Genomic DNA, 15,759 nt, shown 5'->3' with positions numbered 1-15,759 from the left:
TTCAGCAGCCAGGCAGCTCTCTTGCCAGCGAGGTTTGCTCTGAATCCAAGCAGAATCTGTCAATGAGGTGGCACCTGGGAAACTTGGACAGAAAGGAATGGGCAAATGCTGGTGGCACAAGGCCATGCAGAAGCAGCACAGGAAGAGAGAGGCCTCTCATGTGCAGCGCAGGTCCCCAAGGGTGATGCAATGCAATGCATGCATCACATCCACATCATGGGCCCAGGTCCTGAACGGACTCTGGACTCTGAAGCACACCCTGTTGTGCTGAGCTCTGGGCCTTTGGAGCTGCTCTTTCCTCCTTCTGTAACTTGGGCTCCCTCAATCTTCCTTTCTCTGACTACTCTATGTTATTTTCTGCATCTTTCCTTAAACACCACTATCTCAGAGGTAGCTCTTGTTCACATCCCCACCATGCTCTCTGGACTTGCCCTTCAGAAGCACCTGTCACAGGGAATGGTGACCCTGAATCGCCCACACCCTTTCATAGCCTCAGAAGATGGTTAGACGGTTGAAAACAATTCATTATGTCTGCTTCTCAGCTCACCCACGTGTCTTCGGTGACACATCTGTGGGACTTCCTCATGGTTGTGAGCAGGGCTTAGAATATGGCCAACAATGGCCTAAGTGCTTAACGGAGTACTTCCCGAGGGCGGAAATTCTAGGGACATGCGAACAAGATGTTTTATAGGCATCTTGGAACATCTCGAAAACTGCCTGGAAAGTGAGATGAGATGGGAAAAGAGGGCATGTATGAGGAGAAGGTGAGGAAACTTGGATATATCTCTACAGGACAAGGTGGGGACAATAACATCTTAACCAGAGACCAGAAATCAGAACTCAAAGTTAGAGAATCTGAAAAGATCCAGGAAGTAGAGTTCTTACTGGAGAATCAAACTCCATGATAGTTCTGTGGCACAAAGTGGGTGCGAACAGTGAGCAGAAAGTCTGAGTCTTACCCAGGCAGACATCAAAGAAGGCCATAGACAGGTGCCCTGAAATAATGTAAGACCCAAGGTCAAAGACATTGAGAACTACACAAGAAACCACACTGCCTTTCTAGAATGGAAGCCAGCCAGAGTCTAGCATGGTGTTAGAAAGCTTTTTACCACTCTAGTTTTCAAAGAGCAGTAATCTCTCTTGTAGAAAAGAGTACAGCTAAAGAAAAAAAAAAAAGGAAAAAAGAAACCTTTTGAAGACTTTCTAGGCTTATCATACAGTCCAGTTGCTTCCTATGTCTTGCAAAGCCTGTCATCCCAGTCACATCTGTCACCATGATTAACCAGACAGTGACAGCAAAGGAATGAGTTACCTCAATCCAAAGGGGAATGGTTCTCTGCAGGCAGAAGAATCTGGGAAGGAAAAATAACTCCAGCCTAATTCTTCAAACAAACCGATTCAGTTTTACCTAGCAAAACATGAATGAGCACTCTCTAGGGGTAAGGTGGCAAGTGCTCCCTCCCACTCCCAACCTGCTTGTCTGACTTCCTCAGAACCTTACCCCACTGCAGCCCCAGCAGGGATTGGCTGAGCTGTTTCTGAGGCTGAGGAACTCTGGGACCCTGTGGTCTCCCCTAGCTAGGGAGGGTCTGTTAAGAAGCCTAGGTAGGACTGACTCCAGAAATAAGCCCGCCAGCCCTTACGTGGGGACACCTGAGCTTGTTAGATAGGGACGTTACCTCCTCGGCCCTCACTGGCAGCCGGCTTCACTTGGATCGGACGATTCATCTGAAAGACATTGGACCAACACACGCGCTCAGCAGGTCCATGTGGTCCTGGGACCGGGGTTTCTCCACCCCGGACTCCTCAAAATCTGAGCCCTGACCCCCTTGAAGTCTGTCCTCTACCATTCCCACCACGATCGCAGATCTTCTCCAAGACCCCTTCCTTAAATGGAGGTATTTAGAAAGGGCCAAAACCTGCAAGGATGGTGGCTCCAGGCAAGCCCAAGATGGATGGAGTTGGCCAAACAGGTCTGTCTCTCTCTGCCTCCTGAACTTAAAAGTTTTGAGGGAGAGGAGGTGGGTGGGAGGGTCCAACTGATACTGCACATTTGTGTTCTGGGATTTATGCTGTGTGTTTTGTAGATGAAATCAGATTTGGTGTTTTCTACCCTAACTCTACCATTTTGTCTGAGTGGAAGGAAGCCACTCTTGCTCAGGTGCAATTCATCAAACGGGGAAACCATTTCTAAGCCTGAGTCACCACAGTCTCTGTCTTCACCCTTTCTGTCCCTCCTGGGTCCCCCTCCTCAGAGAATGCTGGAGTGGCTAGGGCACCATCCTCAGGCCACTCCGCCTGGATGGTCTCACCCATGCCCAGTGCCCGCAGCTGCTCTGTCCACACAGGAATGACTCAGAGCTCCACACCCGGCCCCCATTATCTCCTGAGCCTCACATCCGTGCTCCCAGCTGCTTGCTGGACATCCTGGCTAGAAAGCCCTTGGTACCTTCCACTCATCACACTCGAACCCAAGCTCCCCAGACACCCAGGATGTAAACCCAGAAGCAGCTTGACTGCTCCCAGCATGGCTTCCCCACCCTCCAACCAGTTACATCTTTTAATTCAAGGGTTCGGTGACCAGATATGATTAAGAATCCCCTGGGAACTGTATGAGACTCTTAAATTGGGGGATTATAGCTTTTTAAGAGCTCCTAGGGGATGTTGAGAGACCCCAAACACAGCCCCACCCCCCAACCACCCTAAGTGAATTCATGATTGAACCCCATCTCACCTTCCTTTCATGGGTGTTGTGGGGATCACATGAGGTAATGGGGATGCAAAAGGTCTTGGTAAAGTGCCAAGAGCTGGGTGCGTAGGAGTGAGGAATTATTGTTGGGGGGGGGGGCAGACAGCTGAGTGCTGGGAGGCAGGAACAGCGGCCTTCCTGTTCACGGAGGAAGGGCTACTGATGCCCATCTGGCCTGAGAAGGTGATGATCTGACCCCCTCCCCTCAGGAAATGCATTGCTTCTGCACCAATCAGAGGCCACGCCATCTTCTACCAATGTGCTGGTTGCCGAGACAACAGGCAGCTTCCTGTTACCATAGCCACAAGTGCTACCCGGTAACTATGGTAACGCCCTGGCAGTCACAGTTGAGCAATTTCCTTTGGCTTAAATTTGGGGAGGTGGGAGGAGTGGGGAATACTTTTTAAAAAATAAAAACAGAGAAAGGAAAACAAGCAAAGCTTGAAGCAGCAGAGACCCTTTCCCACCCAGCTCTCTCATACGGCCACCCATTAGTGAGGGGCCAGTGTGCCAAGTGGTGGGTGGGAATCAAAACACCAACAGGACTCAGGGTGCAGTCTAGAAGGGATGAAAGATCAAGCCAAACAGAGCAGGAGTAGCAGGACAGGTCTGGACTGGCCTGGACCAGGGACCAGAAGGAGAGGACTATTCCTGAGTATTGCCACCTATGATAGTGAAAGAGAGACCACAGGGAGCAGAAACACAGGAGAGGCAGGGAAACACAGGAAGACAGCAGTGAGAGAAAGTAAGAGACAGACATGAAGGGAGCAAGGTGAGAGATGATCGGTGGGGATGAGAAGGAAATGAGGAGCTGCAAGGTCAGGATATGGGTGCAGCAGGGGCAGAGGAAGTCTCACAGGGAAGGGAGAGGGCAGAAGCCTGGGGTGCAGGCAGCAAGGCTCAGCAAGACCATCATTATTTTATTAATTCATAAATAGATCCTGCAATGCTCTCCCTGGGGCCTGGAGAGATGAGCACATGAGACAGCAGCAGTTTCCATGGCAGCTGCCTCCCAGCCAGGTTTCTCAGGAGAAGGCTCCCATTGATGCTCTGGCCAATGTCCCATCCCCACTTCCCACCGTTCCAGGGACAGTGGGCATTGAGTGATGGACTTAGTAGAGTCCGGGCACCAGAGGCTGGAGGGTGAGCCTCCCACCTGCCGCACAGAGATGGAGGCCACTGGTATTTTCATGAGGAGCCCCAGAGTGGCCCCACAAGGGAGACAGCACTAGATGTGGTTGCTTCCTTCACAGGCTCAGGAGGGGAAGATAATGCCACCATTTCCCACGGACATGCCATGTGCCAGGTTGTTCCTGGGGGCACTTAACTGTCCCTGAGTCCTTTCAATGTTCAGCCAGGTGATGCCATTGTCCCCATATACAGATGAAAACACTGAGACCGAGGGAGAGTATGTCACATGTCTAATGTCACATGGTGAGGAAGTGGTGGAGCTGGTGAAGGAAAGGTAAGGGACAGAGCACAGGTTCCCTAGGTTTGTCTGAGGGTGATGTCCATGATTTTTGCATTGTGCTGCTCAACTCCATTTTTTTTGAAACAGAGTCTTGTTAGGTAGTCCAGGCTGGCCTTGAACTCACTATATATTCCAGGCTGGCCCTGAATTCATAGCAATCCTCCTGCCTCAGCCTCCAGACTGCTGGGATTACAGGTGTACACCACCACACCCAGCTCAACTTCATTCTTGAAACATGAAAACAAAAAAAGAGACACAGAGGGACCAGGCCAGCTGAGGTGGAGAGCCTAGGGGTGATGGAGAGGGTGATGTTGGAAAAGCTTCACGAGGGAGCAGTATGTGACCATGGTCATTGGTCACATGGACATATTGGGAGAGTGACGGCTGGCAGCTGAGTGCTCAGATGGCCAGGCATGGGCATGAAGTTGCCAGGGTAAAACAAATTGCTTCTGAGTCTGACGTGGACTCCAGTCCTGGCTACAGTGCTAGATGTGGTGGCACATGCCTGAAATCCCAGCATTCAAGAGGCTTCTGAAGCAGGAGGATCGTTGAGTTCCGAGGCCACCCTGTGCTACATGGTAAGTTAAGGCCAGCCTGAACCACATAGCAAAACCTTGTCTCAAAAAACTTAAACAAGCAAGCAAATCCTGGCTGCAACCCTGGGAATTTCTCTCCAGTCATTGAGCCTCAGCAACCTCATTCAGGAAAGGAGAACTCTCAGGGTTGGGATGAATAAGACAGGGCTGCACCTCAGTGTGTGCACCAGATGTCCTGCTCGTTTCTGGGTGCGTGTGTTTTTGTCTTGATATGGTGGAAGGCTGTGCCACTGAGAGGCGGTAGGGTGGGCCATGAAAGCACAGGAAGGGATTCCAACTGTGGTGTGTTTTGAAGGCAGTGAGGACCCAGGGCAGGCCTTCAGGAGGGGAGACTGTAGTCAGTTTAGTCTCGTGATGCATTCCTTCAGCTGTAACCACGCAGAGAGGACTAGAAAGAGGGCAACTCAGGCAAGAAGATGGGTACAGGTAAGAGGTGGGAGTGACTCGGATCAGGGTAAAAGGAACCAGGCAGATTCAAGAAACGTTCAGGGAGAGTTAACTTGACTTTGGTTTCTTTAGGGAGGAGGCAGTGTCAGCGGATGCTCACTTGGGCTTATGGCAGAGAAGTGGAGGAAATTGGCAGTTTGGGAGTTTGCAGGGTACAGGGAATTCCAGGAGAAGAGACCAAGAGGGTGAGTAGAGTGGGGGAGAATACTGCTCCCCAGGGTTCTGCGCCTCCATGCCCACGGGGCACTGGGATTTTCGTGCTATGTGTGGCTGAAAGAGAGCTGGCCGCATGAACAGCTTGGGCAATGGGGCCCTGCCTGGTTCCTGCCAGGACTGGGGGAGAGAGCTGGGAACCGGATGAGGTAACCGGAATCCCTCTGTGTCTGCTTTAGGCCATGGAGGGGCAGTCAAGGCAGAGAATATCAGAGCACCTGGTGAGAACCACCAATGTCACACACAGAGAGGGGAGGTCAATGGTAGCACAGCCATGCTCAAGACCCCAGTCCTTCCAAGCCTACAAATGGAGGGGGAAGCAGCGCTGGCTGCTAAACAATTTTGTTTCGGCTAGGTGTCACTGTCCCTCCTCTCTGGGCTCCTCTCCTCTACTCCTCCCTCCCCAGAGCAGGAAGCAGGGTTGAGCCTGGGAGAGGTGTTGTGAAATACAAACAAATGTAGAATACTCTGAACGGAATGTGGTGGCTTATGCTTGTGATCCCAGCACTTGGGAGGCTGAGGCAGGAGGATGGCTGTCCGTTTGAGGTCAGCCTGGGCTACAGAGACACTGCCTCAACACACAAAAAAGCAAGTTTCATCATTTTCAGCAATTCATTCCACTTCCCTCCCTCACTATCCAGCCCCACTAGTCCAGAATCTCTGTGGATGTCCTCCCATCCAAGTACTAACCAGGCCCGACCCTGCTTAGCTTCCGAGATCAGACGAGATGGGGCGCGTTCAGGGTGGTATGGCTGTAGACTTCATGGATGTCCTAAGTCCCACTCTGCTCCCCACACCTGCCTTGTCCCCAGCTCACAGCCAGCACACCTCCTGATTCACCCAGATGCCAGCAACACTGTCCTGCAGGGCTATCCTGTCTCCAAGTGCTGCTCCCTCTTCCACTCGACCTTTACAGTGTGGCCAGAGAAGCTTCTTTATTTTTTTGTGTCTTTTTCCTTTTTATTGGTACCAGGGATCGAACTCACAACTGCCTGCTTATAAGGCAGGCGCTTATGCCGCTGAGCTAAATCCCCAGCCCCCAGAGAAACTTCTTAAAAGCAATCCCTTCGCTTGCCTTAACTCCACCATAGGCCCTGGTAAAGCCCAGGATCCTCACAGCTCCCCCGCCCCGGTGCCCAACACACACAGCGCGCTCTCCACCCATGGGCAGCCCCAGTATTTGCTGGGTGTCCTCCAGCTGTTCTGTGTGATCCCCAGCATCTCAGAAGTGGCCTTTGGCTTTTCGTGTTCACAAAACATAGCAGTGATTCCAATCAGCAGCTCCTCTGCCAAGCATCTTCCACCTCACTCCGATGCTTGTTTTGCCTGCCCAGGGTGAGCCCCGGGCTTGAATGGGGAGTGATTGCTGCTAGGCTGGCTGCTCCTTGAGGTCAGAGTTCTCAGAGTCACCCCTGAGCAGACAGCAGCACATAAGGTGCCTTTTATAGATGACACAAAAGCGCTCCCAACCCAGGAGACAGATGAGAACAAAGCATGCCTCTTCCTTTGGGCTGATACAGCTCTAGATTTTGGCTTCCTTTTGCTCCCTGTCCAAGATATTTTGTGCAAACAAATACACTTTGTTGTTCAGCTCTGTCTGCTTCCTTCCTGTTTGAAGTGGGTCCCCCAGGAAGGGCGCTCCTGGACAGAGAAACAGACAAATAAGGGGGTATGCCCCCCAGAAGTGGGGCTAAAATTGGCCTCACTCCTTTCAGGTTGCTGCTGAAGCCTAAAGTGAGGCTGTGAGCCGGCCACGGTGGTGCACACCTATAATCCCAGCACTGGAGAGGCTGAGGCAGGAGGATCACCATGAGTTCAAGGCCAGCCTGGACTACACATGACACTCTAGCCCCAAAACTAAGTAAACAAATAAAAAAGTGAAGCTGGCTGGGCTTGTTGGTGCAGGCCTGAAGTCCCAGAATTTGGGAGCCTAAGGCAGGAGCCCAATCATGAGTTCAAGGCCAGCATATCCTGTCTCAAAAAACAAACAAACAAACAAATGACAGTTGGAAGAAGTAGCTCCAATGTCATAGGGAGGAGGCTGCAGCAGACAGGAACCACATAGGACAGAGCAGAAAGCCTCAATTTGTTTTGGAGTCACTGTTATCCTGGCTGGGCCCAAACTAGTGATCCGCCTGTCTCAGCCTCCCAGGGTGCTAGGATTACAGGCATGTGCCCACATGTCAGGCTGGAAGTTGGATTTTGATAAGTGACAGAAATTGTGGGTAGGCAAGTAGAGGGAAAGTAGCAGGAGGACTCAAGCTGGGCATGGCAGCACATGCCTGTAAATCCAGCACTCTGGAAGGCAGAGGCAAAATCACAGGTTCGAGCCCAGTTTGGCAACTTAGTCACTTACCAACACACTGTCTCAAAATAAAAGAACAAAAAAGGGCTGGGGATGTAGTTTAGTGTGAAGGCCCTGGGTTCAATCCCCAATACCAGGGGAAAAAAGGGAAAGAAGAGATCACAGTCTAAGCAATTCCATTAAATCCCCAACCCTGCCCCTGGGCAGGGCCTAGGTTTTCTCTCGGGAGTTGACTAGGTTTTTCTAGACCCACAATGACTCCTTCATGTTGGATTGCACCAGGAGCCCTGCGCTGATGTCCTGTCCTTCTCCTGCTCCTCCAGCAGGTGGCAGCTGTTCCCAGGACCCAGCGCCTTGGGGAGCTGGACTCCAGTTCCTCTCCCTGTGTGGGCTGCCAGTCCAGATGACTGAAGTTGCTGCTGGCCCTGGCCAGCAGGCCGAGGAGAAAGATGGATGGCATGAGCATGGCTGGGGCTGGCCAGCACAGCTATTGATTTTCATTTAGGAGAATAATTAAATATTAATTTTCACTTTGTTAAGCTAGGGAGAGTGAAGAAAGCCAATGCTGGCGGTAGCAGAGGAAGCCAGGCCACACTGGGGGTCTGCAGATGGTCAGGTAGGAAAGGGTAGACCCCAGTCACCATCATCCCTAGTACCTAAGGGCCCTGTCTGCCATCATGTTGGTGCAGGTGACAGCACAATAGTTAAGTGAATGAGTTCTGGAGCCAGATTAACTGGGCTGGAAGCCCAGATCTTTCCATTAGTCGATCCACAACCTTGGACAAGTCACTTGACTTATAAGACTCAGTTCCCTCATCTGTAGAATGGGGATACCAAAACAATACCTTCTCATGAAAGATACAATGATTTAGAACATGGAAAGTAGCTGGCTGTAGTGATACACACCTATAATCCCAGCACTTGGGAGGCTGAGGCAGGAGGATTGCCAACCTGTGCTCATAATGAGTTTAAGGCCATCTTAAACTTGTATAGTGAGCCCCTGTCCCAATAAAACAAACAGAAAGAACATGGAAAGAACTATCAACACTAGTACTCGTCTTCGTTAGTTATTATTCTTTTGTTTTTCTCCCCGATAGTTCTCCTAGCTCTCAAGGTCTTCAAAGTCCTTAGCTCAGGTGTCCTCAGCTGTTAGAGCCCTCCAGGGAGACCTCATGGAGTACAGTTCTGTGCCTGTTGGAAAGTTTTTCTTCCTGCCACCGAAGTTCATCTTAATTTATTGCAGTTTCTCTCATTGGCTTTCAGGAGGAGGTGGAAATCCCTGTGGTGGCGGTGACGTTCAGACTCCCTTCAGCTGCTGCTCCCCGGAACTCCGCCAGCCCCGCTGCACTTCACACCCGCCTGTTCCTTCTGCCTCTGCCCAGTTACTGAGCTGTTTCCTGCATGGATGTCACAGCTCGCCTTGAGGGCTCCCAGTACCAGCGGCAGACTCGTTTGCTCCTGCGATGAGATGAATGATGACTTGGCCTACCGTGCCTACCCGTGCTGCTGGTGCTCTTACTACTGCTGCTACTGGCCAACCTGCACTGAGCGTGATTTTCTGCCAAGAACTGTGCTAAGCACTTTACACGACTTGACTTTTTCAACCAACATGACAACTCTGTGAGCTCAATCATGCCTGGGAGGTGGGGACTAGGACTTCCTTGGGGTCACAGCGCTAGACGGCAGCAAGGTCTGAGTCTACACTCAGGTCCATGCGACTCCATAGCTTGCATGCAGAAGATGGACAATGGTTGGCAGCTGGAGCTACTTGGCCCTGAGTCTCCAAGAGGGTCAAGCTGCCTCAGTGACTGTGATGGTCAACTCTTACAAAGCTCGTTCCTTTGCTGGACAGCTCATCTCAGAGCAGTGACTTCCTTATACTGTACCTTGTTGAAACAACCTTTGTCCACTCAGATTGGTCTATCCTGATTCGGGTCTCTGGGGCCACGAATAGAAGCCAAATCCCTCTCCAGAATCTGAAAGCACTTGCCCCTGACTCCAACAATCATGCCTCCTAGGATCTTAGGTACTTGCTAAGAGCCAATTAATCTTACCTTACTATAGCAAAGGGAGCTAGGTGTTACTACGGCTCACTCTTTGCAGATGAGTAATCTGAAGATCAAGAATCTAAGGAATGTTTCCAGAGACAGAATTGGTAAATGGCAAAGTTAAAATTCAAATCTACATCTGGGAAACTTGAAAGCCACTTATTTTTTGGTCATACTGTGTAGTTCTGGTTGGCCTTGAACTCATGGTGATCTTATTACTTCAGCCTCCTGAGTCTGGGATGACAGGCATGTACTACCATGTCCAGGTTAAAAATCAGTATTCTTAATGACTATGTTACAATGCCTTTCTATTTAAGTCCCACTTAAAGCTTCTCTGGTAACTTCTCCTCAGTACTTTCCAACATCACCCCAGAATGGTTTGAGGCATTGTTCCCGCCTGCTGTTGACTTGATTTAGTAAACTAGTGATTCTCTTAAAGCAGAGACCTAGAAAGGACACAGTCCTGGGGGTTTGGCCTGTCCATGACATTTGAAGAGACTCTTGCCCTAGACATGCCACTCTTGAGACAAACAAGAGAATATGAGGCTACGCAGTGTGCTTGTTCTTGCTAACCCATGTACACTGGTGACTTCCATCTGCCACTCAGTCTGAAGGGCCCACTTGGCCTTTTATTCTGTGATTATCCATCAGCCAAGAACAGACCCTGTGGTGGGTATGCTTACAAGTTCCCCGGCCTTAGTTTCTCGCGAAACTTTAGCCAAACGTTGGAGTGTCAGAGCAAAGAAAATCTTGGTGAGTAAAGGCATCCACTCTCCAAAAGTATCAGGAGAAAGGGGCCAAAGGGAAGTGCCACAGAACTATCGAAAGCAGTGTACCAGCCCAGCAGAGCTTCCCACCCCATATGACTACATGCACACTCGTACCAGTGACTACCTGTGTGCTCACACATGGAGCCGTGCTTTTAGCCTAGGTGAACAAATTCTAGCCTAGTCCACAAAATGTTTGCCTCTCTTAAAATATAGGAGGGAGTGGGGCTGGAGATTTAGCTCAGCAGCATAAGCACCTGCCTTGCAAGCAGGCAGTCGTGAGTTCGATCCCTGGTACCGATAAAAATGAAAAAGACAAAAAAAAAAAAAAAAAAAAAAAAAAAGATAGGAGGGAGTGCTTGGCCCATGGATCTTGAGCCCATTTCTTTGAGTGGGCAGACTGAGTTTTGTAGAAATTGTTGTTCAGAGCATAGTGCGTGCTCACCTAGGAAGTGATGCTGCTCCTGGTTCTCAGTCCCAACCCAATTCCATCTGAGCCTCTTGCATGTGCACAGTGCACAGTGCACTGTCCCCAGTTTGGGCAGACTCCCACCCCCAGCCCTGGTGACTTACCCCCGGCAGGGTCTTCTGCTCATGCAGAGCACTCTGGGCCTTGAGAGCAGAGTCCCGGGCGCAGTAGGTGAGGAAGGCACAGCCTGAGGAGAAAGGAGCGGGCTCAGGGGTTTTCCTGAAACCCCAAATACCCTCCTTGGAAAGACCCCTACCCCATGCTGGCAAACATAAGCCCACTTTCCAGTGAGCCCAAACACTATTTCTTGGCCTCCTACTTTTTCTGCTGGGGTGGGTCTTCTCATCCCTGGAGACCTGTATCCTATGCTCTGGTTCCATTTCCTGTGCTCCTGGCCCAAAACCTAGGGACCGTGCGTGCCCCTACACAGGCGCCTGCTCCTGCAATCTCCTATGTTCCCCTCCTTGCCTCAGCTGGAAGTCCTGCTGAGGAGGTTAAACCTCCTTAAGCGGCTTTGCTTTCATCTTCAACTCAAACTCCCCTTCCTTTTTGGATCTAGGCTCATGGAGTCCTTCAGAATTGGCCTTATTTCTTTCCCAACAGTTTCAGATAAGAGGCCCAAGCCCAGGACCTTTTATAGCTCCTTCTAACACCTTCCCCCTTTAAGTTTGACGCTGGGGGATGGGAAGAGAGGTGGGAGCTTCCGGGGACCCCCTAATCCTACTCATCAGATTGATCTGCCTACTCTCTCAGGGCATCAAGATGCGGCTCTCAAGAACCAAAGGGTTCTTGGGTCTCAAGTCTGATTTCTTTCAAAGGAGCAACATAGGGCTGAGGATTTAGCTCAGCGGCATAAGTGACTGCCTGACTAGCATGAGGTCGTGAGTACCTGGTAGCACAAAAAAAAAAAAGAGCAAGATAGAGGGCAGGGAAGGGTTGAACCAAAGGGTCAGCAACCCACTCCTCTTTGTTTAGCCTCAGGAACTAGAGACTAAGAAGCACTGAGGCCGGAATCTCTTCCTTTCCAGTGCTCGCCGATCCATCTACTCATTGAGAAAATATTGAATTGTTATTAGGGAGCATTCCCTACCTTCATGAAAAATAAGATCAAACATGGTGGGGCATCTACCTGAGTCCAAATGAATTAAGAATACCTCAAAGAAGACACCAAGTATTTGAGAGCAAGAACATGAAGTCCTCTAGAACCAAGCAACAAAAGGACGGAGATTACTTCAGGTAGAGGGAAAAACACATATGGAGATCGAGTCAAGAATTTAGCATACTGGGGCCAGGAGTGGGGTACATATCTGTAATCCCAACAGTAGGAGAGTAAGACACAGCAAGATCATACTTTAAAAAAAAGAATCACACTTTAGAGCCCAGACTACTTAGCAACTTAGTGAGACTCTATCTCAAAATAAAAGAATAAAAAGGTCTAGGGGTATAGTTCAGAGCAAAAGCTCTACATCCAATATCCTGTACTGAAAAAAAAAATCATTGTGCTGGGAAATAGAAGACTAGCAGGGCTGGAGGCTGGTGGTGGAGTGGCTAGTGATGTAGGCAGGAATTACAGGCCTCAATCTGATTTTAAACTTTATCCTGAAAGCAATGGAGAGCCACTAAAGGGTTTTAAGCAGGCGTGTGACATTATAAGATCTATGTTTTTTAAAAGATCCTTTTGAGTGTAGGAGGGAGGAGGACTCAAGGAGGAGAAAGTAGATGCCCGAAACCATTAGGAGCTTGGTACAATTTTCCACTTAGACCTCAGCAGACTAGAAAAGCAAATGGGAACATTTTTTTTCAGGTGTCCTTTATTAGGGTTGTCTCCTGAAGATGAGGGAGGGGATATCTGCTATTCATTGAATTAAGGGGGCCTCAGACAACACCCATCAGACTCATGCATTAATAGGGAACCTGAAGCCCAGGGTGTAGCAGTAGCAAGGTGATATTTGGCAATTTCAACTTCAAGGCTGGGCTGTTTTCAAAGCACTATGGTTATTTCCCTTGGTACCCAGCTATCAAAAGGAAAATGAATCACTCTTTGAGTGACTAGCTTTGAGATGCCACCTTCACTGAGGAGAGGGTGGGGGTAATGTTAACTCGGAGACCCTCCATGATCATCTTTCGAGGTGGCACTTGCCTCAGAGAGTTAGAATGCAAATAAATCCCCAAACACCTGATTCCACTTACATCACTACCCTGTCTTCTGCCACCAAACCAAATCATCTGACGTCAGAAGCAGGCGGAGGACATGGCAGAAAGGCTCTGGGACCAAAATGCTACCTAAAGGAGTCTATGTGGCTTGCCTAGGGTAGAAGGTAGAGGAATGGAAGGACTGAAATAAACAGAATTGCGTTTCGAGAGACAGAAGGAAAAGAGTGGGGAACAATTAGAGCTAACAGGGAAAGAGAAAGAGAGGGCGAGGGAAGAGTTCAGAGACCCTCAGTGTTTGAGAAGAGAAAGAATGAAAGGTATTATATATTCCTCCTTTTTGTACAGATAACCTACAAAAAGTTTAGGTTGGTATTTACTTGGTGAAATCAATGGCTAGAAAATGTTACTATGGGTGGTTGGGCAGATACGTGGGAAGTTGAGGAGCATTATAAGGACTCTGGATGGTGGGATCTTGTCCTTTCATGGCCTGTGTAACATATTCCATCCCTACCTAGATGGTGCCAGCGCTTCTACCGGAATCCTCCTGAAGCCCCTGTGTTAGTCTTCCAGCTGAAAAGCGGTGGGCGCCTTATCTTAGCTTTCACCCCTTAGCAATCCAGCTTTAGCTGTTACTTGGGGCCAATTTTAAGAGAGAAGGATCAGGAAAGATAGACGGTGTCTCTTCCTCACCAAAAACCTGAAACTACAACATGATGCAGTGTGGGGAGATGAGGATGTTACCCGGAAAATGATCTCCCCTTCCCCTGCCCACGTATGACACGTGACTCTGTTCTATCACTTCAGCTCAGCCCAGCAGACTTTTCTGTATGTAAACAAGCCTCCTCCCTCCTTCAGGCAGAAAGGGGTGTGGCTGGGTTTCTAGCAAGGGCAGGAAGACGATCGCCCCCCCTTCCTCTTCGGCCGGACCCACCCGGAGAGGTCTCTGGAGGGAAGGAAAGCGGGCTGCTGTGAGGAGCCGAGGGGCGCGGGCCAGGGGGGTTAGAGGACGGAAGATGCGAGGATTCAATTAAGGGGAAAGCAAAGACGAAGGGGCCCGAAGTGGCATGAGTTCCCGGCCGAGGCTGGGAGGTCTGATTTCAAATCAGAAATAGAGTGTGTTGGGATTCCGGCAAAGGTACGGGGTAGGGCACCTGTGAGGGGACATTTGTAACTCCTGGGAGGTGAACTGCACTTCTCTGCTCGACAGTTCTGGGTTCCACAGGAAGGGAGAGTTCAGGTCTGAGGGGTTTGGGGCTGGCAGTCTGAGCGGCAGGCGAAGGCTCTGGGGATTGGCTGGAGTCGGAGGCTGGGAGGTGTGGTGCAAGTCCAAGATCCTGGTGTGAGTAGTTGGGCCTGGGTGGGGCGGCACCAGGTGGAGGGTTCGGGAACACGCGGGGCCGGGGTTCGAGGGTATGCGAAAGCCAGGAGGTGAGATAAGTTTCCAACACTGCAGGATCTGGGAGGTGTGGTGGGAGGGACTGCGAGGTCCACCTGCAAGGCGGGACTGCAGGGATGTGAGAGGGCTGGGAGCGTGAGCAACCAGAACGTGCTAGGAGGAGACCAGAGTGACGATCCGATCCGACCCGATCCAATCCGATCCAGAGAGCAATCTGGGCTGGGGACTTTGGGGGAGGAGGGTCGGGGCAGAGGTGGGCAGGACCGGCTCTGGGTAGGGCTGAGGCGGGGGCTGCGGCCCGAGCTGGGTCTGGGCCGCGCTCTAACTGGGCTGGGCCGCGCTCTAACTGGACCGGGCCGGGCCGGGCCGGGCCGGGCTGACCCCGCGCACCTTTGTGGAGGCCGGTGAGCCGGTCCTTCAGCACCGTCAGTTCGTAGATGCGGCCGAACTCCTCGAACAGCGGCTTGAGGTCCTGCTCGTCCAAGCCCCGCGGGATCTGCCCCACGAAGAGCTTGATGGCGTCGTGGTCCTTCATGGGCACCGCGGCCCCGGGGTTCAGCCCGCTCGCGCCAACGCCGCTGTCCGCGGTGCTGAAGCCCAGACGCGGGCCGGGGCCGGCGGGCGACGCGGACCCTCTGGGTGCCGCGGCCATGCCCCGCCCTGTCCCCGCCGGTCCCGCCGGTCCCGCCGTCCCCTCCCTGGACCGGTGGCGAGGGCCGGGGCCGGGGCGGGGCCGGCGGCGAGGGCGGGGGGCTGTCGGGGCGGGGCGCAGGGGCGTCGAGCGGGATGGGCGGGGCCGGGGGCGGAGCCGGGGCGGAGCGGGGCCTGGCGGGGGGGTCCGGCTGGGGGTCCCCGCGCGGCGCTCTCCGGGCTCCCGCCCGAGCTCCGGGAGCCGAGCCCCGAGCCCCGAGCCCCAGCCCCGTGCTTGGTGACGTCAGGCAGCTGGCTGCGGAGTCTACGCAAATGATTTGCATAATGAGGAAGCGGCGGCCAATCAGAGTGGGAGTTGAACGGTTTCAACCTGGGGCGGGAGGGGCTGGCGGGCTCACGCGCTCCTGCTCGCCATGGCAACCCGACCCTCGGCGGCCCGGTGGGTGTGCGGGCGTGGCCGCGAAGCGCGCGTGTGCGCCCCGGCCGGTGGGAG

General features: G+C 51.8%; 1 protein-coding gene across 12 annotated transcripts in view; it reads right to left on the bottom strand.

Annotated features, from left to right (window-relative positions):
- Celf6 (CUGBP Elav-like family member 6) overlaps window positions 1-15,390 on the bottom strand; it is a 42,576-nt gene extending 27,186 nt beyond the window's left edge. For 3 of the 12 annotated variants that reach the window (XM_063246798.1, XM_063246794.1, XM_063246795.1), the window contains exons 1-3: window positions 15,006-15,376; window positions 11,170-11,252; window positions 1,680-1,728 (exon numbers count right to left, since the gene is read on the bottom strand). In XM_063246798.1, coding sequence (XP_063102868.1) covers window positions 1,680-1,728; window positions 11,170-11,252; window positions 15,006-15,267 — 394 coding nt within the window. In that variant the 5' untranslated portion in view covers window positions 15,268-15,376. Of the gene's footprint in view, window positions 1-1,679; window positions 1,729-2,734; window positions 2,906-11,169; window positions 11,253-15,005 lie in introns of those variants that run through there. The other 9 variants (XM_063246792.1, XM_063246791.1, XM_063246790.1 and 6 more) reach the window with 9 other exon arrangements.
- Between the last annotated feature and the right edge of the window lie 369 nt (window positions 15,391-15,759).

This window comes from Cavia porcellus, unplaced genomic scaffold (genome assembly GCF_034190915.1).
Source record: "Cavia porcellus strain 051 isolate PalLab524CR breed Dunkin Hartley unplaced genomic scaffold, mCavPor4.1 scaffold_4, whole genome shotgun sequence".
NCBI classification, from domain to species: Eukaryota; Metazoa; Chordata; class Mammalia; order Rodentia; family Caviidae; genus Cavia; species Cavia porcellus.
This window is presented reverse-complemented; position numbering and strand designations above follow the sequence as displayed.